This window comes from Hippopotamus amphibius, chromosome 1 (assembly GCF_030028045.1).
Source record: "Hippopotamus amphibius kiboko isolate mHipAmp2 chromosome 1, mHipAmp2.hap2, whole genome shotgun sequence".
NCBI lineage: Eukaryota > Metazoa > Chordata > Mammalia > Artiodactyla > Hippopotamidae > Hippopotamus > Hippopotamus amphibius.
Window position 1 is genome coordinate 95962794 of NC_080186.1, and position 27453 is coordinate 95990246.

At 47.2% G+C, this 27453-nt stretch overlaps 2 protein-coding genes across 3 annotated transcripts; one reads left to right on the top strand and one right to left on the bottom strand.

Annotated features, from left to right (window-relative positions):
• Positions 1 to 1035: 1035 nt before the first annotated feature.
• Positions 1036 to 10262, top strand: LOC130849014 (glutathione S-transferase Mu 1). Of its 2 annotated transcripts, none has more exons than XM_057727580.1 (8): positions 1036 to 1168; positions 1447 to 1522; positions 1956 to 2086; positions 2320 to 2401; positions 2500 to 2600; positions 3338 to 3433; positions 3521 to 3631; positions 9753 to 10262. In XM_057727580.1, the coding sequence occupies exons 1-8, from the start codon at positions 1133 to 1135 to the stop codon at positions 9840 to 9842; spliced, it is 723 nt and encodes a 240-aa protein (XP_057583563.1). In that variant the 5' UTR covers positions 1036 to 1132; the 3' UTR covers positions 9843 to 10262. The 2 variants fall into 2 exon arrangements, with proteins under 2 accessions (XP_057583563.1, XP_057583639.1); XM_057727656.1 differs by having other exon boundaries at positions 1956 to 2020.
• Positions 10263 to 20980: 10718 nt separating this feature from the next.
• Positions 20981 to 24087, bottom strand: GSTM3 (glutathione S-transferase mu 3). Its single transcript, XM_057728179.1, has 8 exons — positions 23949 to 24087; positions 23473 to 23548; positions 23070 to 23134; positions 22305 to 22386; positions 22118 to 22218; positions 21694 to 21789; positions 21494 to 21604; positions 20981 to 21179 (listed from the first exon to the last, which is right to left on the bottom strand). Exons 1-8 carry the CDS (start codon positions 23994 to 23996, stop codon positions 21081 to 21083), a joined length of 678 nt encoding a protein of 225 aa, XP_057584162.1. The 5' UTR covers positions 23997 to 24087; the 3' UTR covers positions 20981 to 21080.
• Positions 24088 to 27453: the final 3366 nt, after the last annotated feature.

Consider the following 27453-nt stretch of genomic DNA (forward strand, 5'->3'; position numbering starts at 1 on the left):
TTCCTGCCTGCCACCCGCTCTGGCTACTCACTGCTGCAGGGGAGGTGCCTGACTACTCAGAGGACAGCTCCCCTCCTCAGTCACATTCCCTCTGTGACCACCACTCTACCCATCACTGTATCCATGTGAGTGACATCTAGCTGGCTGTCAGGATATCTCTGGATTGCACTTTGGTATCTTCTTTGCTGGGCCTGGTTCTGGATTTACATTCACAACCTAGGCCATAAACTACTTGATTACTTTACATTTGATCATTAGCACTTTAGACATGGCAGAAGGGCTGGGTCCTCCACAGTCCCTGGAGAAAAGCACCGAGACCACATGTCCCTTTTCTGTCCCTTGACCTGGATGATTCTTGGGTCCCAGTGATAGTCTTTCTTTTTTTTTTTTTTTTTTTTTTTTGGGCACACGGGCTTAGTTGCTCCGCGGCATGTGGGATCTTCCCGGAGCCGGGATCGAACCCGTGACCTCTGCATTGGCAGGCGGACTCTTATCCACTGCGCCACCTAGGAAGCCCCCCAGTGATAGTCTTTCTTCCAAGACTTGAGGCTGTTAGGGATCATAACTTGTGGGGGGAGATTTAGGATTGCCTGGAGTCCAGGTCTTCCTGTGACAGGTGTCAATTAAACTCTCGATTTCACGGGCACCCGTCTTTGGCCTTAACTTGGCAGTCAGAGCCCCCCCAGAGCCCGCAGCAACTCTTGAAGCGCGAGGAGCAAAGCTGAGTGGTGCCTGAAAGGGAAGGGAGGAGAGGGGAGGAGAGGGGAGGGGAGGAGAGGGGAGGAGAGCCTTGCCCTTCTTATGGTTCTGCCTTGTTTCCCGAGCGAACTGCGAACTCCACCGACTTAGCAGAGGTCTGACTGGGAGCCAGCCCGACGCAGGGGGCCCTTGGCGTCAAACAGCCCAGACCCTGGCTCTGGAGACCGCTGTGGCTCAGAGGATTAAATACATCTCATTCCAGGCGGCCTGTGGCTGCATCTGGCAAAAGCCTTGCTGAGTTGGTAGGGCTTGCTGGGGGCGGGGCCGAGAAGAGAGGGGCGTGCTCCCGGCCCCGCCTTCACGGCCGGGTCAGAGGATCAGATTCCAGCCTAGCTCTTGCGAAGCGTCTCCGCTCAGCACAGAAACCAGCACCATGCCCATGATCCTGGGTTACTGGGACATCCGCGGGGTGAGCGAGGGTCCACCAGGGCGGGGAGGATGGAGGCGGGCGGGCTGAGGGTGGGAAATACTGCGCCGCTGGGAATTGGTTCCACCAGAAGCTTCCTCTTCAGAGCTTGCTGGAGCCAAACCCAAAGTCCCATCGCTCTGCCCTTCCTTCTCACGTGGGCTTGCGTGGGGGGGGAGTGGGGGTGGTGGGGTGGTGTTGAGAGTCTGGGAGAGGACCTGGAGCACAGAAAGTCGCGGTTAAACCTCACGTCTGCCCTCTGCCCCCGCCCTCTCTCCCAGCTGGCTCACGCCATCCGCCTGCTCCTGGAGTACACGGGCTCAGACTATGAGGAGAAGAAGTACACGATGGGGGACGGTAATGGCATCTTAGCCATGTCCTGACTTCTGCCCAGATCATGCTCATTTGGTGCCTAGCAACCCATGTCCTGGTCCCTGTTATTTGTATCCCTGCCCTCCAGCAGCTGGAGCAGGGACCTGCCCCTTCCCGAACCCTTTGCGGGTGCAGCTGGCCTCCAAAGCAGGACATGAGAGCTGATAGCTGGGCCCCTGTATCAGTCATTGGCATGGGCTCCCCTCAGTGCTTACCTGAACCCTTTGTAAGGATTACTCTTGTAGTTTTAGGAAGTTTCTAAGTTTGCTTCCCCCAAAGCCCCACGTGGGACTTAGTGGTTCACATTCCAGGTCCACCTGTTCAGGGGGCGTCTTGCCTCTGACTCCTTGGTAGGTTACCCCGGGAGGGAGGGTTGGATTCTGGGGAGGTTTGTTTCACTGCATCTTCTTTACCCCAGCCCCGGACTATGACAGAAGCCAGTGGCTGAGTGAAAAATTCAAGCTGGGCCTGGACTTCCCCAATGTAGGTGCAGGGCCTGGGCTGCTGTGGGGGGAAGTGGACGGTGTCTCCTTCCATCTCCTTTCCCAGGTTAGGGGTTTTATTTTCTGATGCCTCCTGCTCAGCGTCTCAGCTGCCTGGTTCTCTTCACTGCCTTTCCATGATGCTCTATGTTCCAGCTCATCCCTTCATTTTACGGCATATTATTTAGTGTCTCCATGGCCCAGGCTCTGTGAGTGCCAGGTTTCATGTCTGCCCTTGCTCAAGGGAGGGGTGCAGGGGAGCCTGGTGGCCCAGCCGACCTGGTCCTGTTGTTCTTCCAGCTGCCTTACTTAATTGACGGGGCTCACAGGCTCATCCAGAGCAACGCCATCCTTCGCTACATTGCTCGCAAGCACAACATGTGTGAGTGGGGCTGGGGCAGGGGCAGGGGCACCGTTGGCCATGCCCTGGGCTGGGTTGGGGTGGGATGCCGAGGGTGAGTCTCTGTTGTGCGGTCACAGGTGGGGAGACAGAGGAGGAGAAGATTCGCATGGATGTGTTGGAGAACCAGGTTATGGATGTCCGTTTGTACCTGGCCAGGATCTGCTACAGCCCTGACTTTGTGAGTCCCCTCCCACTGGGGTGGGCAGGGTTTGAAATGCTGGCCAGGGTCGCATCTATAGTGGTCCTTTTCTCTTTGAATTCCTTGGAGCTACAGATCCACCAAGACATTCCTTTGGAAACTCTGACTCAGTTTCCCCCAGTCTTAGGATAGAATCCAGCCTCCCAGGGTGGACATTCAGTTGCTAGATGGGGTGTTTTCCTCATTAGCCCAGCACCTCCGCCTCGGCATCGCAAGCCATAAACACATGTGCCCAGTAGGCAGCCCAGGGTCAGACTTTGTTCCTCTCCCTCCTCCCTTTCAGCCTCTCAAATTCTCCCCAATTGTCCAGAAACTGCTCAGGCAACCACACCATTTCTGTCACCCACACTGGAACTTAGAACTTCTTTCCTGAGTCATGTTAGTGTTGATGTGCCTGCGGTGTGAGGCCTGAGCTCTGCCAGGTCTCTCAGCACTGCTGCTCTGACCCTTGGCAGGTGTTGGGAGCTGAGTGGTGACAGGTTCAGGGACCGTGTGGTTTTGCCCTTTGCCTTCCATCGTCTGTCACAGATGGGGGGTGGTACCGGGTGGGAGTCTCATGAACACAGGTGGATAACATCCTAGCTGGGCACCAACCCAGGTGCAGTCGGGGGATGTGGCTGCTCACCTGGCGGCTGGGATCAGGCACAGCCCTGGGAGGCCTGCTGTCTGCCAGGGAGTCTGTGTCTGAGGACAGTGACAGCTGTTTTGTGCCTCAGGAGAAACTGAAGCCTGGTTGCTTGAAGGAGATCCCTGAAATAATGAAGCTCTTCTCAGAGTTTCTGGGGAAGCGGCCTTGGTTTGCAGGGGACACGGTAAGGGGGACAGCTTTGGGAGACAGAGAGCTACCCTCTTCCCCAGGTTCAGAGTCTGGTGCCCATGCATGCTTTGCCTTTCTGCAGCTCACCTACGTGGATTTCCTGGCTTATGACGCCCTTGACCTGTACCGCATATTTGAGCCCAAGTGCCTGGATGAATTTCCAAACCTGAAAGACTTCATTTCCCGTTTTGAGGTGATTCCCCTCCCTCAAGTATTTATATGTCTGGTCTCTTCCCTCTTCTTGTGCAGCTTTCCTAGTTGGAAGTACAATGAAGGGTCACTAGCATTTATGGAGAACTTAGTTTATGCCTGGATGTCTGTCCAGCATCTGACATATATTGTGTCAAATTTAATCTTTCTAACATTCCTACCTGATAGAAGAGTGATCACCTCCATTTTACAAATAAGGAATTACAGTGGAAGGATAAGTAATTTCTGAAGGTCACAGCTCCCGTACAGGCTGTGCTGGGCTCCCAGTCGGCGCATCTGGCTTCTATGGGCAGCTGTCAGTGGCTCTCCCTTTCCTGTTTGGAAAAGACAGCTCAGGTCCTTTTCTTGTCTGGATTCACAGCTCTAGAGAGTGTGGATGAAGCAGAACCTTCTGGAGTTTGTATGCAGCTGGCATTAGTGGAACTGAGACACCGTAGAATTGATCTTAGGTATCAAAGATACGGAGAATATTTTCTCCTGATCTCAGAGGGCTCTGCAGCAGTTGAATCACCGCCTGTTGTACTGAGACTCTCCGGACTGTAGTTGGTGCTGGGATTTGAGTACATACATAGGTGTTCTGTGGGAGGTTGCTATCTCCAGGGCCTTTTACGGTGGGCACTTTCCTTCCCTTTGGTCTCCCTTCCAGTATCCCAAGATTGTGTCTCAGAGGTGGGGTAGTACATTTATGTTTATTCACATTCACTGATGTGACCCTCCCCTCTGTATGAGGCACTGTGTCAGCCACAGGGAGGATGCAGAAGTAACACAGCTCTGGCGCCCGCCCTCTGGGGCTCAGTGCAGCTGGAGAACTACAGGAACCCCGAACTGTGTGGTGTACATGGAATCACCTTGGTGCCGGAGGAGCACAGCCTGACCTCACCTCCCAGCTCATCATTGGTCACCCTTCATCAACCAAATGGCGAGCAACAAAGTTTGCTTTATGGCAGACTTGGGAATTTGAAGCTCTAGTCCAGTAGTTTTCTCAGCCTGCACTCTGTTTCCTGTTTCCACTCCCCATCATGAACTCTGCTTTCTCAGCTGGTTCTCATCAGCTCTGGTTGTGGTTCAGGCTTACTGCCCTTGAGAATTTTGCAAGAGTTGGGATGACTGCCCAGCAGGGAGGACGGAGAGAGATGTGGGCTGCAGTGTGTGGCCTGTTGGGGCCTGCCTGTGCTGTTGGGTACAGGCAGCCCCAGGATGTTTGAATCCTTGGAACTATGGGGCACTGTCTGTCTTGGGAAGATGGTGCACAGACACACCTGAGTGCCTCACTGTCTAGTTGGCTGCAGCAGGACTGGGGATGAGGTAGGTTGGGTCCAGTGAGACTGGGCTCCGATCCCAGGCCAGCAGTTTGACTCTGTCCTTTAAGTGAAATCGTAGAGTCGGGCCTGGCCTTGCTGCTCCACACCCTCCTATCACCTTTCATCCATGTTTTGCTGAGTCATTGGCTGAGATCTGGTCTCTCCTGCAAGTTGTTTGGGCATTTTCTGAACCCCTTTGTTTTGCTAGATGTCCATCCCTCTGTGGGAAAACCCTGGAAACCGATGAGCCTTTTCTGAAAAAGAGAACATTTTTGCAGAATGAGAAGAACACATATTCCTATGATGAGATGTCGACTGGGAAAAAACCCCACAATTTAAGAGCAGTGGGTTTCAGTGTTATTTGGGGACCTTCCTGAGGAGTGTAGCCCAGGAGACAGGCTGTTAGCTCAGGGGAACAGCTCTGAAGAGGCAAGATAGGAGACAGTAGGTGTATGAATTTTTGGTTGGGAAATACATGTATTCAAGCATGCATCTTGGTAAAAGATTAGTGCTAATTATCAAAAAACCAATATCTCAAGTTAAAGATTGTAGTGCTTTTCTATGTGTCAGAAGATGCATGAATCTGGGGTCACTGAGATTCTTTGATCAGCATCCTAACTCTCTAGGGACCCCCATACCCAAAGCACAGAATGTTTCATGCTGGTTTTCTCCATCCTGAATCCCCCCAGGGTGCATGTCAGTGGGTGACTGCAGTGGGTGGCCGTGTATCCCTTTCTAGAACCGATAATGAGGGAGACTCTTTAGGCTTCTTACTATCCGTGGGAAAGACTTAAGATTTGTATTCATTCTTGACAGATTCTTAATGAGGCTGCGAATTAGATTTGGGGTGAAGGAGGCTTTCCAACCATTTGAGTTTTAAAAGGCCTCTTTTCCTTTATTGTTCCCCTTTGGTTTCGGGTTCTACCTTATTAAGTTAATCTGGCTCAGTCTCAGGTCCTTGTGGGCTGTATTTTCATCTCTGATATGTGGAGTTTGGCAAGACAAACCAGTTGTTTTTAACTCCCGACAGAATTGGGCTGCCACCTAAATGAAATGAAAACATTGATTTGCCCAATCACATTTTCTTTACAACTGCTTTTTTATATCAGCAGGGGAATTTTCATCTAAACTGGAAATCAAAAGCTTTCTACATGCTAGAACTTTAGGGATCCGTGTATCATGGCTTCACATGTTTGCAGAAGGCCCTCCTTCTGAGCACAAGTCAGACACAGACTAGTTTACCCAAGGGACAAGCAAACTAAACAAACAAAACCCCTAAACCCAAACTCCATTATTGCTTGAATATGGATATCCCTGAATATTAGACCCCAGTTTTTACCTCAGAATGTGTGGGCTCAGGTACCCTATAGGGTTCCTTTATGATGTTTAATCAACATTGCCTGAGAGGCAGATTATATGCCCTGTCTTCTACTAGGCAGGGGAGCATTCCCCAGTGAGACACGGTGCACATCCCCACAACGTAATCAGTTAAAAGAGATGTAAGCATCTTACATAAAACCTGTTCAAGGACACCAATTTTTAATACACTTTCATCTCAATTCTGTCAACTCTTATGCCTTTAACTGCAGCCCTCGTCAGGACCGTGTTAACAAGATTTGGTCTTATAAGGAGTCCCAGAAACTTTCCTTTGTATTCCCTGGCCATTTCACCCATTCCTGTTTAAAAGTCTTTGAGGTCCCCGGTGAGGGGTGGAGCCGAGGGACCCAGACCTTTTTGTGAGTCTTTAACTGCATTGATTGGCCTGTGGCCCCAAGCAATGGCTGGTCAGGTACCTCAGTGTAATATTTTTACCTTCTTGTCTTTAAAATTTTTCTAACCTGGGGTAAATAGAGTGGACTTGTTTGGGGCCCTTTAAGATTTGGAGGACCGATAAGGGGTCTTTTTGGCCCATGCAAAACATCCTCTTTCATAACGTTGTATCAAAACCTTTGTTTTAATGCCATCAAAGTCTGTTTCATTTATCCCATCTCTTAATAACTATCTAAAGATTCCCATCCTATAGGGACCAGTCCCTTTAAAATTTCCACATTGTTAGGAAGAAATCGCTTTTAAACTAAGGGAATTCTTAAGGTTAGCCATTATTTTTCGTCGTATCCACCTTTTAGTTTGGCCTTTCCATAGGTACCAATAAAACATCTGTTTACAATGAGAGGTCTTTAAAAATTTTCCAATGTAAAGGATCCATTGTTAGGATTCTTAGTTGTGATTCAAACCAATAAGATGCACGAGGCATCCCCACAAGAGAGTACAAAGGATGCAGGCTTCACAAGAACCAGAAAGTTTACTCCCAAATACAGTCTAAGAAAGTTAAGGCCTCTGTTGTACAGCGAGACTCAAGGAAGGTTGAGACAATAAAGGGCCTTTAGAGACGGGGACTCCTTATGACACATTTCCCTAAAGCTGGCATAACGAGACAAAGAGTCTGCTCAGAATCCCAGTCTATTTGACTGGCTGTCCAAGGTACACCATATGTGTACCTTCTCAGTTGTAGGGACTAAGCTCTCAAAGCACAGTAGAAGATGCTTAACAAGGTCAGGTAGAATTTACATCTCAGAAGTCCAGGAGGGTGATGCAGGGTCCTCCTAGAAGGGCTTTTGTTCCTTTTTGTCAGAATTTTCGGGAAAAAAACAGTTTTTGAAAATTTTTTTGCCAAAACAATCACAATTTTCCCAAGCTTTCTGAATGATTGTTGCTTTCTGTGAGGAATCCATTTAGGTGGTATACAAAGGAAGTTCAGAGAGAGAGGGATAGCATGATGGAGGGCAGTGCAGTGGGTACTTAGAGGACAAGGCAGGAGCGGTGGAGAGCAGGGCCAGCTGCAGGGGCCTTTTGAAAATTCTGATAGAATTTCAAACAATGTTCTGTTGGTTTCCTGCACGTCGGTTATTTTGTTATTTCCTCTTTTAGAACCTTCTAAATGCCAACTGACATAAAGATTCCATTCAGTCTGTTTGGTATTGTAGACCGCTTCTCTAGCCAGGTAGACACACAGAAAACCACACGTTTGGAATGTCGAAAGAAATCTGTTTTGGCCATTTTCAGATGAGATCTCCTTTGATATAGTCTCCCTGATTAAAGTAAGTACTTGAAGCATAAGCACTGTAACTGTTGTACCTGAACCTGGTTGTGGTGTTAGTCACAGGTTAGCAATCTCTCACCTCCTTCTTGTTTTGTTTGGAAACCTTTGTTTTCCATTTCAGAGACTGTTTGTCAGGATAAATGGCTATTGGTAACTGTGTGTGGTGGGCCAGTGAGCTTGCCTCTCCTAGGTGTCACCCTAGAGTCATTTCAGGCCTTTTACGTGTCTCAGTTTCTCCGTCTGACAGTCTAAACCCTCCGTTGGCACTAGGAATACTGGATGGGCAAACCTTTGTGTTGTTTCCCTGGATGGGCGAGTTACTTTCATTTGGAGTGGATTTTCCTATGGGACTGCTGTGTGGTAAGAGGACTGGCCTCCACCACTCCTGCAAGTTTCTCAGTTGCCTAAGAAAGCTGTACCTGGCCAGGAAGAGCTCTGTCTCTTGTGTTTGGAGCTAAGAGGTCTCATATGGTATCTACACTAAAGCCCAACCAACTCTGTTAAAGTAGTCAATTCAAGGAAAGATGCTAGCCAGCCCCTTACCGATGCATGCAGACTGAACCTTCCCAGTGTCTCTCACCTGGGTACTTTCTCAGGATCTCTGAACTGAGAAGTCCAGGTACCCTTTTCATCCATTGCAGAATAAAACTCAGGATCATGAACTAAGATGTAAAACTGAGATCAGCAGAGACTCAGCCAAATTTGTAGGGACACGTAGAGTGGTGGACCGGCAGCAGGGGCGTTGCTTGTACCAAGGCGCCAGATCCTTGTAAGGTTTTGGTGAGGGGAAGTACCAAAACTGTCCACTTGAAGGTAAAGCCCACACAGTGTAAGAGTACTGAGTTTCCCTTTTACTTGGGGACCTGCCTGACAACTATAGCCCTGGAGACAGCCTCTCAGTAGCTCTGAGGAGCTGCTCTCAAGTGGTAGGGGAGGAAGTCTGGGAAATAGGAATAGCCCACTATATATCTTGGTAAAAGATTAGTGCTAATCACCAAAAACCAGGCATCTCAAATTAGTGATTTTAGTGCTTTTCTATGTGTGGAAAGATGCACAAATGTGGGGGTGATTGGAGCTCTTCCTTAGATACGCGTAGTAACTGACTAGGGGTTATGTATCCAAAGCGCAGAATGTTTCATCTTGCTTTTTTCCATCCTGAATTCCCCTCTGGGCACACTGTTGGTGGGCACCTGCCCCGACTGGTGACTTAACTCTTTGTATCAGTGGAGGATGAGCAAGCCTCCTTGTTCTTTGTTTTCAGCTGTGAGGCAGGGAGTGCAGCAGGAGCTCTGAATGGAGAGGGAGAGCAAGCCCGGCTCCCTTCCAGCCGTGTTACCTGTGAGCTGTGAGAGCATGAGGGAGGTGCTTACCCTCCGTGTGCCTCAGTTTCCCTTCTGATAAAGGTGACAGGAGACCCTATCTTGTAGGCTAGTCATGTAGAGATTCTAAACCTATATCACCATCTCTGGTGGATATACAGCACATATACAGTGCAGGGTCTCCTACAGTGTATGCTCAGTCTTAGTAAGATGCCAGATGGACCACAGGGAGCTGGAAGAGTTAAGTCTGCAGAACTGGGCCCCCCGAAGACTGTCTTCTGCCAGGCATGGAAGAGCTGTACCAGGTCCCAAGGCTGGGGAGTGCTGCATGAGCCCCAGTGGAGCAGCAGACCTGAGGCCTGGCCTTCTTTTTCCCACCCTCAGGGCCTGAAGAAGATCTCTGCCTACATGAAGTCCCATCGCTTCCTCCCAGGCCCTCTGTTTCTAAAGCTTGCCGTGTGGGGCAACAAGTAGTGCCCTGTACCCAGGAGATGGGAGTGGGAGCCAGTGCCCTGGAGACCAGGTGGACTTCCCTGCACACAGAACTGTCTTTTTCCTTCTCCTTCTATTCACTCTAGATGCCTTCTTGACACCTTCTCTCCCTCCCAGTGCCCTTTTCATCCATCCTCTGAAGATTCATTTCCCCACATTTCTACAGCAAAGTTAGTCCCTGACCTCATGTTATCCTTCCTGCACTAAGGCCAGCCAGACGTCCCTTCCCTTCCACGGTTGCTTCTGCTGTGAGGAGCCCAACCAGACCCCTGGCCCATAGAGCTCTGCTCTGAGCTCCCAGCACTGCCCTGAAGACCAGAACTGGCCTGGTGTGCAGCCCTGCTTCCCAGTGTGGTTCCTGCCCCGCCCTGTCTGAGCCCCAGTAAAGCCTTAATCATCTGTGCTGTGTTGTCTTATTCTCTCCTGGCTTTCTGAAGCCACGACCAACTGTGTTGGATGTTGGGGAGACGGGGGGCGGGGGTCTACTTTTCTTCCTATTGTCCACTGCAGGGCTCCACGGATGGGTGTGTGTGTGTGTGTGTGTGTGTGTGTGTGTGTGTGTGTGTTGGGGGTGTGGGACAGGTAGGATTATAGTATTGCTTGCTCATTTCTGTCTCCACTTCATTGACCTCTGTGCCTTTGCATGGGGTCTCTACAGGAGGGGGGCCCCTCTGTGCCTGGTTCCCTCTTTGATTCAGCATTCATGGGATGCCCTCTGTCAGCCTGTAGTGCTCTGTGTCATGGTTCAGGGGGCTCTTGGATGGTGGGGAAGGGGTTTGAGTAGTCTACTGATGGTGTGAATGCTGGTGTACCACCTTCAGTCAGCCTTTCCTGGCAGCTTCTGCTGCTTTAGACACCCTTCATCTGTGTTCTTAGAACATTCCTCAATGAAATCTACTCCCACTGTTTTTTTTTTAAGCTCTTTATTGGAATATAATTGCTTTACACTGTTGTGCCAGTTTTTGCTGTACACCAAAGTGAATCAGCTGTATTTATACATATATGCCCACATCCCCTCCCTCCCACGACTTCCTCCCACCCTCCCTATCCCATCGCTCTAAGTCATCGCCCATCATCAAGTTGATCTCCCTGTTTTATACAGCAGCTTCCTACTAGCTATCTGTTTTACATTTGGTAGTGTATATATGTCAGTGCTATTCTCTCGCTTCTTCCCAGCTTCCCCTTTGCCCTCCTCCCCTTGTCCTCAAGAACTTTCTCTACATCTGCATCTTTATTCTTTCCCTGTCACTGGGTTCATCAGTACCATTTTTTTAGATTCCATATATATGAGTTAGCATACAATATTTGTTTTTCTCTTTCTGGATTACTTTGCTCTGTATGGCAGGCTCTAGGTCTGTCCACCTCTCTACAAATAACTCAATTTCATTCCTTTTTATGGCTGCCTAATATTCCATTGTGTATATGTACCATGTCTTCTTTATCCATTCATCTGTTGATGGGCATTTAGGTTGCTTCCATGTCCTGGGTATTGTAAATAGTGCTGCAATGAACATTGTGGTACATGCTTCTTTCTGGATTATGGTTTTCTCAAGGTATATGCCCAGTAGTGGGATTGTTGGGTCATATGGTAGCTCTATTTTTAGGTTTTTAAGAAACCTCCATACTGTTTTTTATAGTGGCTGTACCAACTTGCATTCCCACCAACAGTGCAGGAGGGTTCCCTTTTCTCTGCACCCTCTCCAGCATTTATTGTTTCTAGATTTTTTGATGATGGCCATTCTGATTGGAGTGAGGTGATACCTCATTGTGGCTTTGACTTGCATTTCCCTAATGATTAGTGATGTTGAGCATCTTTTCGTGTGTGTTTGTTAGCCATCTACATGTCTTCTTTGGAGAAATGTCTGTTTAGGTCTTCCGCCCATTTTTGGATTGGGTTATTTGTTTTTTTGGTATTAAGCTGAATGAGCTGCTTGTATATTTTACCCCCACTATATTACAATCGTTTTGCTTGTTTTCCTCTCTAACTCGACCATAAAGTCATTGAGGAGAGAATCCATGTCTTATAGACTTTGTATCCTCATACCTATTACACCGCCTGACGAACAGTAAATGTTCAATAAACACTGGAAATGTGAAGGAATTATTTCTAGTTAAAACACTGGCAGGACTTCCCTGGTTGCACAGTGGTTAAGAATCCACCTGCCAATGCAGGGGACATGGGTTCGATCCTGGCCAGGGGAGATCCCACATGCGGCAGAGCAAGTAAGCCCATGAGCCACAACTACTGAGCCTGTGCTCTAGAGCCCACAAGCCATAACTGCTGAGCCTGAGTGCTGCAACTGCTGATGCCCTCAAGCCTAGAGCCCATGCTCTGCAACAAGAGAAGCCACTGAAATGAGAAGCCCTCGCACCGCAACGAAGAGTAGTCCCTGCTTACCACAACTAGAGAAAGCCCACACCCAGCAACGAAGACCCAAAAGCAGCTAAAAATAAATAAATAAATAAATAAATAAATAAATAAATAAATAAAATGTTAAAAAAAAAAAAATCTTGCAAAACCCTGGCAAACTCTGCACCCATTATATGGATTTAGAGCTCTGGATATGGTTACCTCAGCCACTTGTGATAAAGAATACATTTCAGAAGATTTAAAGTCCACATTTGCAGGGAAAAGCCATTAGCTCTCTCTAACTTCAGCATGTAGTAGGCTGTAGCTGCCCCTTGCATAATTTGACCTGAAACGGGCAGGCCTAGTGTAGCCACTGTGTGCACTCAGGAGGCGGTGTGGCCATTGATGTTAGCATACCTGCAAAGTGTAGGACTCATCAGATAACAATATGATTAGCAGGTTCCTCAAAGAGTGGCTGGTGGTGCAGTTGGGCCTTCTTAAGGCTTGGCCTCCAGTCTTAGCTGAAAACTGGGGAGCTTTGGAGAAGAGTCTTTTGGGTGTTTTTCCAGATGATCATTCCCTGCAGTTACTAAAGAAAAAGGGACCAGTATGAATAATGTGAAAGTTCTTTAAAAACAAATGATGGGACTTCCCGGGTTGTCCAATGGTTAAGACTTCTCCTTCCAATGCAGGGGTGCAGGTTTGATTCCTGGTCGGGGACCAAGATCCCACATGCTTCCTGGTCAAGAAAACAAAACATAAAAGAGGAGCAATATTGTGACAAATTCAATAAAGACTTTAAAAATGGTCTACATCCAAAAAATTCTTAAAAAAAGCAAAAAAGAAATGACTTTAAAAAAGTCAAGCTGGTAACATAAGAAAGTCCAGTAAACTAAAAGTTAATGAAACTGATAAGTCAGTAAATATTTTTGGCTCTGCTGGCCCTATAATCTCTTATCACTGGAGTGTGAAAGCAGCCATAGACAATACATAAACGGATGGATGGGACTGTATTTCAAAAGAACTTCAGAAACAGGTGGCCTTAGTTTCCCTACTCATGATTTAGAGGCTCAAGTTAAAAGGGCATAGCTGTATTAAAGCTTAAATCTTAGATTTTAAATGTAAAAGGTGATCATCAAGGAAAAAAAAGAGTAAAATAACTCAATCCTTAAAAAAAAAAGAGGGAATATGTGATAATGAGTTTGGTTGCAAATGAAGGTTTTTAACCTTTGTGGTCAAAATTTAAAAAGGTAAAGACATACATTTTAAAGTCTGGGGTAGAAGCAGTAGAATGTATGTACTTCGGACTGAGGCAACCAAAAAAGATGATTTTCTTGTGGTTGGGATCTGGCAGATTTCTCAAGACTTGGGATTCTTTGGCACCTCTTGGCGGTGCTCCTGTGCCATTCAATGTGGACCTCTGGAACGAGAAAACAAGACACATTCTGAGAACGTGGCTGCCTGTATTGGTGTCTCCTGCATGGACCTATAATCACCTGCTGTTAATTACAAGTTCCATGCCTAGTATTCCTCCATTATCACTGTATCAGCAGAGAAAGATGAAGCTGATAGAGACCCCAAGCCAGCAGCCTACAGAAAATGGAAGTTTATGCTTCTTTCATGTCCTATGGGGAATGGTCCAGGCTATTGAGGCAGCTCTGCTCCATGAAGTTATTTAGGAACTCAGGCTCCTTCCATCCTGTAGCTCTGCCATTCGCAAGGTTGCGTCCTCATTTCCTTGGTTGCAGCTATATCACGAGTATGGGAAAGAAAGCAGAGCAAACCCAAGAAAGCAACTTCCCATTGTACAAGTAAGGCATAAGTTACAAACATCACAACTGATCACATTTCATTTTACCTAGTCCCAACTTTACCTAGTCACAAGGGTAGACATGTATGTCAACAGAAGAATAGATCTGGTAGCCAGTTGCAGTCTCTCCTGCACCCAGGGAAGTGAGGATAAAGGTTAAACCCAAGACAAGAAGAAACCTTGGGTTGAAGCCAGTGGTTTGAAGCAGGTAGGACAGAGACTAAAGTATTAAAGATAAGATCTTTATCTTCAGGTAGACCTAAGGGGAGTGGCATACCCTTTAGTGTTCCTTGTTGCTGAAACAGGAAAATAATTGTTTAGAGCTATCAGGTAGCTCATTGAATCCCTGGGAGGGCTAGGGAGTTGGCATTGGAAGCTGGGTAGCTAGGAAGTGTGCCTAACCACACGTGGGACTGTCTTAAGACAACCTCACAGCCATTGCTGGGCACAGACACGGGAGCTCCTACCCCTGACGTGTGGCACCAGATGTGAAAATCTCACCGCTGCTGCCTTCAAAATCCTGATCCCTCCACCACTGCCTGCGTCAGATGACAAATTCTCATGGCCTGCTTCTTTAGAACTGAGGTCCTGTACCGCCACGTGCAGTTAACAGAGCCTGGGTCACACGGCCTGTGTCGCAGCCACAAGGGAGGCTGGAAGAGCGAGTCAGTTAGGATTAAATTTTGCTATATATATAGCTAAATAATAACAGTGGCTTAAATAGGACAGAAGTTTATTTCTCATGTGAAAAAAGATCTGGAGGTAGATAGTTAAGCATTGGGAATGTTTATGACAGCTTCTTAACTTCATCATCCTCAGCAGGTGTTTTCCATTCTCTGTGTCACCTCATAGATACAAAATGGCTGCTAAAGCCATCACATCTGTGTTCCAAACAGCAGGAGGGAGAAAGAGGAATGGGAGTTGCTCTTTCCCTCTTACAGAAACTTCCTAGCAGTAACATACAACACTTCTATTTATATCTCACTGGCTTATAACTTAATCATTCTGGAAATGACATCTTCTGCCTGGGAAGTAACATGCCCAGCAGAAGCAGAGATTCTGTGACAACAGAAGATGGGGAGATGGGATATTGAGAGTCAACTAGCAGTCTTCTGCCTTGGGGAGGTGGGACCTATAAAGTGAGAAATTCTCCACCGATATGAAGGACATTCAAAAGATGCGGAGGATAGATGCCTAACGGAAACATATTCTTTTCCACATGTGCATCTCCAAACAATCATCACTACAGCCACCACCACAAGATACTCGTGCCTAACAGAATGCAACCATCCATGTACAAATGAAACCACATCCACCCTCTTTCAGCCAAAACAGGAAAAACTTAAAGTGTCTTCAGCTACTACATCTAGTTCCAAGTTTGGCATCTCGGGATAACATTCAGACTGATAGTTTGAAAATGACAGACTGAAGCATAATGTCAGTGACTCCCAATTCATCCCATATGAAATAGGGAGTGGGAGGTGGAATAAAGGGGAAATTAGGTGAGCTCTATGATTTAATAGAAAACAGCATGCATGCACTCAGATTTGCAGATAAGCTGTTTTGCATTTATCTGCAATGCTTATAGGACACCCTTCTTTGGTGAGAGGCTTCCAAAGAGATGCTGCATAATGAGGCTTTTATACTAAACATTAATATTCTGGATCAGCTCTTGTGTCCATCCCTCTGGTGACCCCACTGTCAGGCTCACTGTCACCCCACTTTATTAGTCTACCACTTGATTGATGACAGACACACAGAGACCAGACTGCTCTACATGGTAACGCGAGACTTGGAAGCAAAGAAGAGCATCTAGTCCCGGTGGATTCCAGAACAAGCCTTTCAGAACATGCCCATTGTCCTATTCCTACTTAATCAGATCTGGCTTTTCCCAGACTCTCCTTGGTGGGGTAGCCACACAATCCCCTGATAAAGCACAGTCCTGTCTAAAAGGCCCAACAGCCATTCTCCATTTCCTACATTCTCCTACTTTTCTTCCCATTTTAAACATAATTTTGGGAGGAAGCAGATAGGATTTCAGTCACAGTTCAAAAAAAATCTGCTAGTACAACTGGAAACATTACACCACAGAAGATAAAATACAGATCTATCCTCATTTCCCTTCAAACTTCTCACACAACCTGAACATTATCCTGTTTGTCCTATTCCCACCTTTCCCCACCACTGTGAACATACCCTTCTAATGACAATAACCTCAGGTTGGCCCTCTGGCTCCATGTGTCCTCTGCACAGCAGCACTTATTATTTGAAATTCAAACACACACACATCTATTTAATCTTTTCTTCTGGATTTAAATCTCACGGGTGAAGCACCTATAATTATTTCTATTGAAAATTCCCCCCAAACACTAGGAGCTCATGCCTGTTGGTCCTCAGCAATGTTTCATGACAATTTGGCCTAAGCAAGGAGCAGGCCAGACCACAAAATCTCATCACCCACCCTCCAGCCTCAGAATTCTCTGCTGATCCCCGGGACCTCCCTGAACCTGAACTTCTGCGCTGACTCCAAGCACTTCTGCCATCTGCTTCACGAACAGGGCATTCTGTATTGTGTTCTGTCTCCCAACCGGAACAGAGAGAAATTTTTAAAGTTCCTTGCAAGCATTAAGCACTTTTCTGAAGCAAACTCTTCTTTTCTCCTTCCATTCTCATTAGAAAGAAGGGAATCAGTGCATTATTGTGAGTGTCTACTTTGTGTCAGGCTCAATACGAGCTCCAACACACAAACAAAAAATTTGCTTAAATCACAGCCTCTGCTCTCAGGCAATGTATAGTTTAGTGGCAGAGACAGACATTTAAACCAGCAACTAGAGTTCAGTGTGGTAAGTCCTGATGAAGGAAAACACTGAATCCTATAGGAACAGGGATTTAAAGTCAGTGCATTTAAACTAGCTGGGGGTGGTGGAGGAATGTTGGTCAGGATCAGCCGAATCTCAGTGGCTTAATGCATATCTATTTCCTGCTCATGCCTCATGTCCATTGTGGTCAACCGGCCCTGGTTTTCATGGTCTGTCAGAGACCCAGACTGACGGAGGTTTCCGCTTGGCACCTGCTCTCAGATGACAGCAGTCCGAAGCAGATATGGCCACTCCCACACTGGCTCTTACAGCTTCTGCCTGGAAAACGTGTAATTTCCACTGCATTTAATTGGCCAAAGCAAGGTGAAACGTTACACACAAGTTCAAGAGGGTAGTGAAGCTTCCCTGATAGGAAAAAATTAGAAATCTTTGGTGACCGTCTAATATTTCCCACAGGGGTTATCAGCTGTGGCTCCCCCCAGGCAGGGGCTTCCCAGCTTACCTTAGACAATGAACAGGCACTAGGTGGGCTTCGTTGGCCAGAGCAAAAGCATTCCAGGCAGAGGGAACAGAAAGTCCAAAAGCATGAAGATAAAAGAGAACATGGTACTTTTAGATAACTTACAAATTTATATAACATTCATCCATTCTAAATGCTTCAGAAATACTGGCTTACTCCTTACAAGGTCCCAGTGAGGGAGGGTTCATTTGTTACAGAAGGCACAGAGGCACGGGAGGTTTACTGCAGCAGAGCCAGGATCCAATCCCAGGCAGCCTGACTCTAGAGTCTAGGGAATTCCAAAAAGCTAGAACCCAGGGCTCCAGGGCAGGGAAAGGGCAGGCACCTGCCAAGAGATGTAGCTGGAAAGGAAGCAGAGATTAGACGATGAAGGATTTTGTAAAATGGAGAAGACTATCTTTTCCCCAAGGCTTAAGAAGCCATTAACCATATTCAAGCGGGGGGGGGGGGGGGGTGTGTGTGACATGAGCAAACTTGCACATTAGAAAAATCACGGGCTAAATGTCACCTCGTTCCCTCTCCACTACCACCCACCCGAACTCCTTAAATCCCTTTGTACCCATGTGGCTCATTGTGCCACCTAGTCCTGCAGCTGAAGGATAAGGAAAATGCAATTTCTGTACCAAGTCCAGGTGTTTTCATAAGCCCTTAAACTACCTTAAAAGGCAGATCCATGTCTATGTACATCGGAGTCCTCCACTCCACCCACCCCATCCATGAAATAACTCTACAAATTTCTCTTGAATTGTATAAGTTAGTTTCTTCTGAACTGGAAATGTCTTAATCCAGTTGCTCAACAATGAATACAAATGAAGTTCCCTAATACTTTACTTTTGGGGGACCTATTCTACCAAATTCAATTCAGCTCTCACAAGTTTTTTGTTTTAAAAAGTTCCTATTGATGCTACCTGCACAAACCCATCACTAGTGTAATAGTTTCACAACACTTGTGCGATCTCTGTACCTCTGGGATGATAGGGTGTCCACGTCCCTTCTTTGCTTGAAGGCAGCCATTGTAAGAGCTGGCCTGTCCTAGAGTGAGGGGCGGTTGGGGCCTGGGGGAGTCACACCTCCTGTGACTCCCTCCTCCTGGGGGAGTCACTCCTCAGTGGCCTTCTCTGCTCTCTTGGTTTTGGATAACCGTCAAATGGACTTTGCCTAAGAAACATAATAACCAAAAGAATTTGGAGCGTGTGGTTTTTCTATAGCCTGGAATTCACATGCAATACTTTTAAAACCTCCCCTTTGCAACTGCCGTGGTGCTCTCTTCAGTCATCACTTTTTCCCAGGATTCTTTTCTCAGGGGACTGTAGGGCCAATTTCCCATTTCCTTGCCTCTTCCCTGTGGCGAACAAACTCTAAAATGGCCCTCATAAACCCACCTTCTGGTACGCACACTCTTGTGAAATCCTCTCCCCTTGAGTGTGGGAAGGACCTATGATTTCTTCTAATAAACTGCAGCAAAGGAAATGGGATGTCATTTCCCTGATTACATTACACAGGACTGTAGTGTCCCTCTTTGCAGGAGACTCTTTCTACCTCACTGGGTTTCAGGAAGCAAGGTCATCACTGTTGGGTCATAAGATATGATTTGAATTTTAGAAGATAATGACAAATTTTCCTCCAAAGTAGCTACACCAATTTACAAGTTCACCAGCAAGAAATCCTTGTCAATTTCCCAAGCTTTGCCAACACTTTATAAACTTCAAATTTTTCATCTGAAAAATGGTCCTCTTACTGGTATAATTTGCAGTTTCTTGCATTATAAACAACTTTTTAACCTTTTTTGGGGGGGGCTATCAATATGTCTATTTCCATAAATAATCTGTTCATACATTTTAGTCCATTTTTAAAAAACTGAGTTGCCTCAATGAGAGGCAACCTCACACAGGCATCAAAAAGGCTGCAAATAGGGACTTCCCTGGTGGCGCAGTGGTTAAGAATCCACCTGCCAATGGAGGGGGACACAGGTTCGATCCCTGGTCCAGGAAGATGCACACACATGCCATGGAGCAACTAAGCCCGTGTGCCACAATTACTGAGCCTGTGCTTTAGAGGCTGTGAGCCACAACTACTGAGCCCATGTGCCACAACTACTGAGCCCACCTGCCACAACTACTGAAGCCCATGCGCTCAAGAGCCCATTCTCCACAAGAGAAGCCACTGCAATGAGAAACCCGTGCACCACAGTGAAGAGTAGCCCCCGCTCACCTCAACTAGAGAAAGTCTGTGTGTAGCAATGAAGACCCAATGCAGCCAAATAAATGATTTTAAATAAAAGAAACTTTAACCAAAAAAAAAGGTTAAAAATAATAAGTGCTGGAGAGGATGTGGAGAAAAGGGAACCTTCCTACACTGTTAGTGGGAATATAAATTGGTATAGCCACTATGGAGAAAAGTATAGAGCTTCCTTAAAAAACTAAAAATGGAGTTACCATATGATCCAACAATCCCACTCCTGGGCATATATCTGGAAAACATGAAAACTCCAATTCGAAAAGATACATGCACCCCAATGTTCCTAGCAGGACTATTTACAACAGCCAAGACACAGAAGCAACCTAAATATCCGCTGACAGAAGAATGGATAAAGAAGATGTGGTACATATACACAATGGAATATTAGCCATAAAAAAAGTGAAATAATGCCATTTGCAGCAATGTGGATGGACCTAGAGATTTTCATAGGAAGTGAAGTAAGTCAGAGAAAGACAAATACCATATGATATCACTTATATGTGGAATTTTTTTAAAAAAACGATACAAATGAACATATTTACAAAACAGAAATAGATTTACAGACATAGAAAATAAACTTACTGTTACCAAAGGGGAAAGGCAGGAGGATAAATTAGGAGTTTGGGACTAACAGACACACACTACTGTAATATAAAATAAACAATAAGGACCGACTACATAGCACAGGGAACTATGTCATCTAAAAAATTTTCCTAAGTTGCCTTAATGATTGAAGCGTTCTTTATATAGTCTCTATACTGGTCCTTTATCTCACTTGCCATTTAATTTTGCTTAGTTGTCCCTCATCAAAAAACTTTTTTACAATTTGGAATGTTAAATTTGTAAATCTTTCCCTTCATAGCTTTTAAGATGTCGTATTTAGAGAAAGTTTTCCTACCCTGTGATCATAAATTTTCATACATTTTCATTAATACTTCTAGAGCTTTGTGTTTAACCTTGGGCCTTAAGCTCCAGATGAGTTAATTTTAGTGAATGGTATGAGGTACGGGTCTATTATTTTTAATTGCCAAGTAAATGTCCCAATCCTATATACCAGGTAGTCCACCAGTTTGAAATATCACCTTTATCATGTATATAAGGGTCTATTTCTGAACTCCAGTTCTGTTGAGTCCACAGAACCACACAGTTTTACTTGGTATCTTCACCAGGTCTTCACAGGGGCTACAGCCTCATTTAATACATTTGTTATCTACAGCTGTGCAATCTCACCTTTATCTCTAGTACTCTCAAGGGCTGGGCAAGAACCTCTAGCCCTTGAACTCAGGTGTGGGGTGGGAGAATGTCAACGTTGCTGTGATTGAATTCACATGTCCTTACTCTCCTTCGACTTTTACTCCCAAGAGAAATCAAGTTGGACACCAGTAGCCTTAAGTGTTATTTATTGGAAAGAGCAGAGAAGAGAGAGTACAGATCCCCTAGGGACGGGATGGGACAAAACAAACAGTGCAAGTCTGCCTGCTGCTCAGCACAGTCTCTTGTTGCCCCACTGGGCCATCTTGTTGTTGATAGGCATCTTAATGAAGCGGTCAGACTGCATGTAGGCAGCTATTTTCTCCAAAGCCTGAAGGGAAAGCACACCAAACCTTATAAAGACAGTAACGCAGTCCAAAAGACCCATTCCAAAACAGCAACACTCACATGCTATCTGACCCCCCCCGCTCCCCCCCCCAATGCCCCTCACCCCCACCATTTCTTGCAGACAGTGCCTTCAAGGTATAGAAGCCAGGGCCTTCCCAAGACTTAAAGGTTTAGGGGCGTTCAACCATTGATCCCTTTAGGCAAAAACTGGTGTTGGGCAAGAATCTACAGCAATGGGGTCCCTTGGGGCCCAGGGGAGCCTGTGTTTTTGTAAGAGAAAGGTGCAGGGAGCATCACCTCAAAACGGCACATGAAAGCCTTCAGATTTGGAAATTCATCCAGGCACCTGGGCTCAAAGATACGGTTTTGATCTAAGACATCATAGGTGAGGAAATCCACAAAGGTGACCTAGAAGGACAATAAGATTGTCAGGTCTGGGGAGTTCATTAACACCTGCAGAGACAGAAAGGGATCCCCTCCCTTTCCTTTCTTCCTACCTTGTCCCCTGCAAACCATGAGTATTTCCCCAGGAACAAGGAGAACTGTTTCAGTTGTCCAGGTAGCTGTTCCAAGTACTGAGGCTTCAGTTTTTCCTGGGAGAGAGGTAAAAGGGAAGTGAGAATAGCTGTCACCATCTACATGTGAATCGGGGCATGGGCAGTGACAGACACTTAGTGGGCCCTTCTCCAGGTGCTTTCATCTCACTGCCTTCAGGTAGGGGTGGCAGGATGGAAAGGAGAGATTTGGAAAGGAAGAGAGGCCAACGCCAGACTTATGTGACAAACAAACCCCCCAGAAATAAGAGTTCTGTTTCCTATTCTGACAGATTTGGTGGGAAGGTAGCAGCAGCAGAATGGAGAATTCACCCTTGGGTTCCTAAATGCTCCTTTTTCTCGATGCCTTCCTGCTCAGGAAACTCACGTGGTCAGGGTTGTAGCAGAGTTGTACCAACTGCATGCGAAAATCCATTATTTGGTTCTCCATGATGTCCACGCGGATCTTTTCTTCTTCAGTCTCACCACCTGCAGGCCAAATGACAAAAAATCACCCTTGGCCTTATCCACCCCCAGGTGAGCAGCCCTCACGTCACCAGCCCTACCCCACTCACACATATTGTGCTTGCGGGCGATGTAGCGCAAGATGGCATTGCTCTGGGTGATCCTGTTCTTACCGTCCATGAGATAGGGCAGCTGGAAGGAAAAGGACAGGCCAAATGAACAACGTGATTCTTGCCTCTCTGCCTCTCTTCCTGGGAAAGATAAGACTTGCAGGAAGTGAACAGTAGAGAGAAGATGCTGTGTTAGAGAAAGTGAAAGAAGAAAGTAAGTAAAAGGGAGCAACTGGGTCCACACCTGACTCTAGACAGGGGTGATTAATCTGTGTGGGTATGTGACCGTGCATGCCATGGACCCTTTCTTAGAATAAGGTTTTTAAATCCATAAAGCAAATTACATATATTTATGCAATTTATATAATATTAAAAGAACAAAACTGTAAGAGTAATATGTACATATGAACGCATTAAATAATGAGAACATGTAACTATCATACTTTCAAAGTATGGTAAGTGTAAATAATACTAACAAAATCTGCAACCCAATTTCTACTAGTGACAAAGTCACAGGCATGGCTAATAACCAAGGTCACTTATTGCCTACATTCACAACAAAAGGAATTGTTAACTTTTAGTTAGTGCTCAGTGGAAATGAAAATGTAATTTTCTTCCCCATCCAAGTTCAAGGATCCCTGAATTCTATCTGTTCTATCCAGGTTAAGAGCCTTTATTCTAGATCTCCCTAGAACAGAGAGGAAAGGAGCAAGGATATACTTGAAGGCCTTCTCTTCTGCCCCCTCTTCTCCTAAAACCACCTACGTTAGGAAAGTCCAGGTCTAGTTTGAATTTCACATCCAGCCACTGGCTTTTATCATAGTCGGGAGCTGTAAGAGAGAGAATAAAGCGGGATCCAACCTCCTTAATGTTCCACCTGAGGAGAGTGGACAGATCTAAAGACACATCCTAATTCCAGTACCTCACACACCCAGGCCCCCAAAGCTTAACGGTTACCCGTGAAGTGTTAAGACAGGGTTGGGCGATGGCGGAAGGAGAATCCCCGGCTCTCTTTCCACACTGGTCACAGCAGAGAGCTCCCAGGTAACTGGGGCAGAAGTCCCCCCCCCTTGGCGTGATGCCACCCGCAGGGCACAGGAGGACAGGGGCAGTTGGAGGGCCTGCTCGGCTGAGCGCGGCGTCGCGCTGGCACCCAGAGCGGCATTACCTCCTCCGCAGGTGTACCGTTTCTCTTCATAGGCGGTATCCGTGAACTCCAGGAGCATGCGGATGGCATGCGCCAGCTGGGGGGTACAAAAGCTCCGGGTCAGCAGCCGCGCAGCCCCCACCCGCACCCCAAGCCCCGCCCTGCAACGCCCCCGCCCCCTCCGGCCCAGGGCTGCCGCGACACTCCACGCCGCCCAGGGGGTCGTTAAGCGGCTCCCGGGACCCACCCCGGCGGGCTGGCTGCCCTCAGCCCCTCTCCCCCAGGCCGGCGTTTCCAGGGGCGGGGCGGGGCGGGGGTCGGCCTCCGCAGCCCGGGAGCTCGGCTGGGGACGGCCGCGCAGCGTGGAGCGCCGCGGCGTAGCAGGTCTGGCCCCCGACGAGAACCCCTTCTCTCGGAGACCACTGACCAACGAGCCCCCGGCCACCTCCGCGTCGGTCTCCCACACCAAGCGGCTTGGCCGTTGAGACGGCACTCACCCCGCGGATGTCCCAGTAACCCAAAACCATAGCCGATCTAGACGACATCTCGCTCCCGGTTGCCTGCCTTCGCCGACGGTGGGGGGGGAAGGGCGGCAATGCGAGGGGCTTTATAGCGGACGCAAGTAGGTGGGGCCAACGTGAGCGCCCTGACTCCGCCCCCACCGTCCTCCTCCCCTCCCTCCGTGCGTCCGCGCGGCCACGCGCAGGCGCGACTTGCGCAGCCCTTGGGGCTGGGGGTGCCGCGCGCCGAGGCTGGGTGGGGCAGGAGCGTGGTGCGGCCCCGGGTTTGGGTCTCTGCGCTCTCCGTACATGAAGCCGCACTCTGTTTGTTTAATAGTGCCAGTTAAGATGGGATGAGGCCTGGGAGGGGGCGGGGGGTGAAGGGGAAGCTGAGACGAAGCGAGAGAGTAGCACAGACATATATATACTACCAACTGTAAAATAGATAGCCAGTGGGAAGTTGTTGTATAACAAAGGGTGTTCAACTCGAGGATGGAAGATGCCTTAGAGGACTGGGAGGGGGAGGATGAGGGGGACTCGAGGGAGGGTGGTGGGGGAGTCGAGGGAGGGAGGGAATACGGGGATATGTGTATAAAAACAGATGATTGAACTTGGTGTACCCCCCCCAAAAAAAATAATAAATAAATTAAAAAAAAAAAAGATGGGATGAGGCCTAACAGCCCAGGCGGTGAGGGCCCTGAGTATCCTGGGAGAGTGGGATTCATGCCACAAATATTTATCTAGCGGGGCTGGGTGGGTTGGGGGGGAGGTGGGCAAGCACCAAGAGTCAACTGAGACTGACTACCAGGGAGTCTGGTCTTTGACGTGTGCATTGAGGGTGGATGAGGAAGTGTTCCGAGCTGCCCTGAAGGTGTCTGGCCTGGCCTCTATAGCACAGCTACTTAGAACATAGCCTGGGCGTGGGAAATCACATTTCCTCCTTAGTGTGGCTAAAGCAAAGATGAGACCTTTTTTTTTTTTTTCTTTAAGCACTTTATTGGAGTATAATTGCTTTACACTGTTGTGCCAGTTTCTGCTGTACAACAAAGTGAATCATCTGTATTTATACATATATCCCCATATCTCCTCCTTCCCACGACTTCTTCCCACTCTCCCTATCCCACCCCTCTAAGACATCACCCATCATTGAGTTGATCTCCCTGTGTAATGTAGCAGCTTCCCACTAGCTAGCTCTTTTACATTTGGTAGTGTATATATGTCAATGCTACTCTCTCACTTCATGCCAGCTTCCCCTTCGCCCTCCACCCCATGTCCTCAAGTCCATTCTCTACATCTGCATCTTTATTCTTGCCCTGTCACTGGGTTCATCAGTACCATGTTTTTAGATTCCACATATATGAGTTAGCATACAGTATCTGTTTTTCTCTTTCTGGCTTACTTCGCTCTGTATGACAGACTCTAGGTCCAAAAGGTGAGACTTTTTAAAAGGACAGTTCACTAAAAGAAGAAAGGAAAAAAGTACAAACACATTGGGACACATGAATTTATAATGCCTGGATTTTTCCTCCTAAGATAACAGGCCAGTCACAAACTAGCTTGGGCATAAGACTAACATTTATTGAACACCTATGATGTGCTAGTCAATAGTCTCGGTATTTCATGTATGTTAGCTAATTTATTCCAATTTAAGCTTCACAACGACTTTGTTAAGTAGGTTTTATGCCCATTTTATAGAAGATTAGCTAGGCCTGGAGAGGTTGGGTGCATTGCCTTTCTAAGTTCAAGTTTCCATGGATGGCCTGGGGTTCAAACTTAGGTCTGTCTAATAGCCCAACTTGTGCTAGTTCCTCAGCACTTTGATATCCAGACAGTCTCAACTCATCTCAGTCCTTACTGGGAAATCTGGGGAGCACTGGGCTAAAACACTTTTTCATCCAGTTCTGGGGGGTTTCTCTCTTTCTAGGACTCCTTCAGCTCCATGAAGTCCCAGAAGACAGTGCATCAATATCTTCTATCCCCATCCCCCAAATTAACTTTTCTGGTTTGACAGTCAAACCTTAAGGGACTCATCTTTGTTCTGTTTTGGAGGGAAAATGTTTGCTTTCTTATTCAGTGTTACCAGCTAAGAGAGATGATTTTCTGAGGCCAGGAACTTAAGGAAATGACACAGGCAGTCGAAAAATAGGATATTCTGGCAGTGTTAGGGTCATGGACGAATTCAACTAAGAGAGACTTGACGGGACTTCTTAGGTGGTGCAGTGGTTGAGAATCCGCCTGCCAACGCAGGGGACACGGGTTCGAGCTCTGCTCTGGGAAGATTCCACATGCCACGTAGCAACTAAGCCAGTGTGCCACAACCATTGAGCCTGTACTCTAGAGCCCGTGAGTCACAACTGTTGAGCCCATGTGCCACAACTACTGAAGCGCACGTGCCTAGAGCCCATGCTCTGCAACGAGAAGCCACTACAATGAGGAGCCCGCACCCCACAACGAAGAGTAGCCCCTGCTTGCAGCAACTAGAGAAAGCCCGTGAGCAGCAACGAAGACCCAACACAGCCAGTAAATAAATATACATATATAAATATATATATATATATAGTGAGAGAGAGACTTGATGGAATATCTTAAGGGGCCCTTAGTCCACACGTACATGGAGGCTTATCTGTAGACTAAGCCAATGAAAGTACAGCTTCTGTTATGTAGGGAGGGGAGTCTGTGACCGTTCTGAGATTAAAGAAGGCGAAGCATCCTAAATATTAGAAGCCACAGACAGTCCAGACTCTTCACTCATTGTTTGAGAAAAAAGGGAGCCAGAGATTGCAGTGACTTGCCAGAGCTCACACAGCCAGTCCAATGTTCGTGTCAGATATTCCCTGTGCTCTGCCACTAAGAGACAAGCTGGGGAGGGGCTCAGAGCTAGCTCATCCAGCAGGAGGGGACGGAAGCACTAACAGAGAAAGGTGCCAAGTAGAGCCTGGCCCCCCCGACAAGCTGTTAGTGCTTCTCTGAATCATCAGCTAGGATCGCTGATCAAAACCTACCTCTGTCAGCCCTAGTCCTCCTCGCTCCTGCGAAGTGTTGTGCCCTCACCTGTGCTGGGCACCTTGGAATATACTGGGAGAAATGTACACAGAAGGATAAAGATGTCAAGCACAGCCTTGTTTTGGAGTTTGTTTAGAAAGTAAGGAGCGTTTGGGCCATAATTCTCAAATTCTAACTCAGGTCCAGTGAATTCCCACTCACACTCAAACAGTCTGGCCCAGCGACTTCCCTGGTGGTCCAGCGGTTAAGACTCCACGCTCCCAATGTGGGGGGCCCGGGTTCAATTCCTGGTTGGGTAACTATATCCTGAATGCTGCAACTAAGAGCCTGCATGCCACGACTGAAAAAAAAAAAAAAGATCCCGCACACTGCAATGAAAATCCCGCGTGCGGCAACTAAGACCCAGCGCAGCCAAATACAAAACAAAACAAAACAAAACAAAACAAAAACAGTCTGGCCCAGTGATGGAATAGGGCTGCTGCTGTTTAATGCCCAGTGT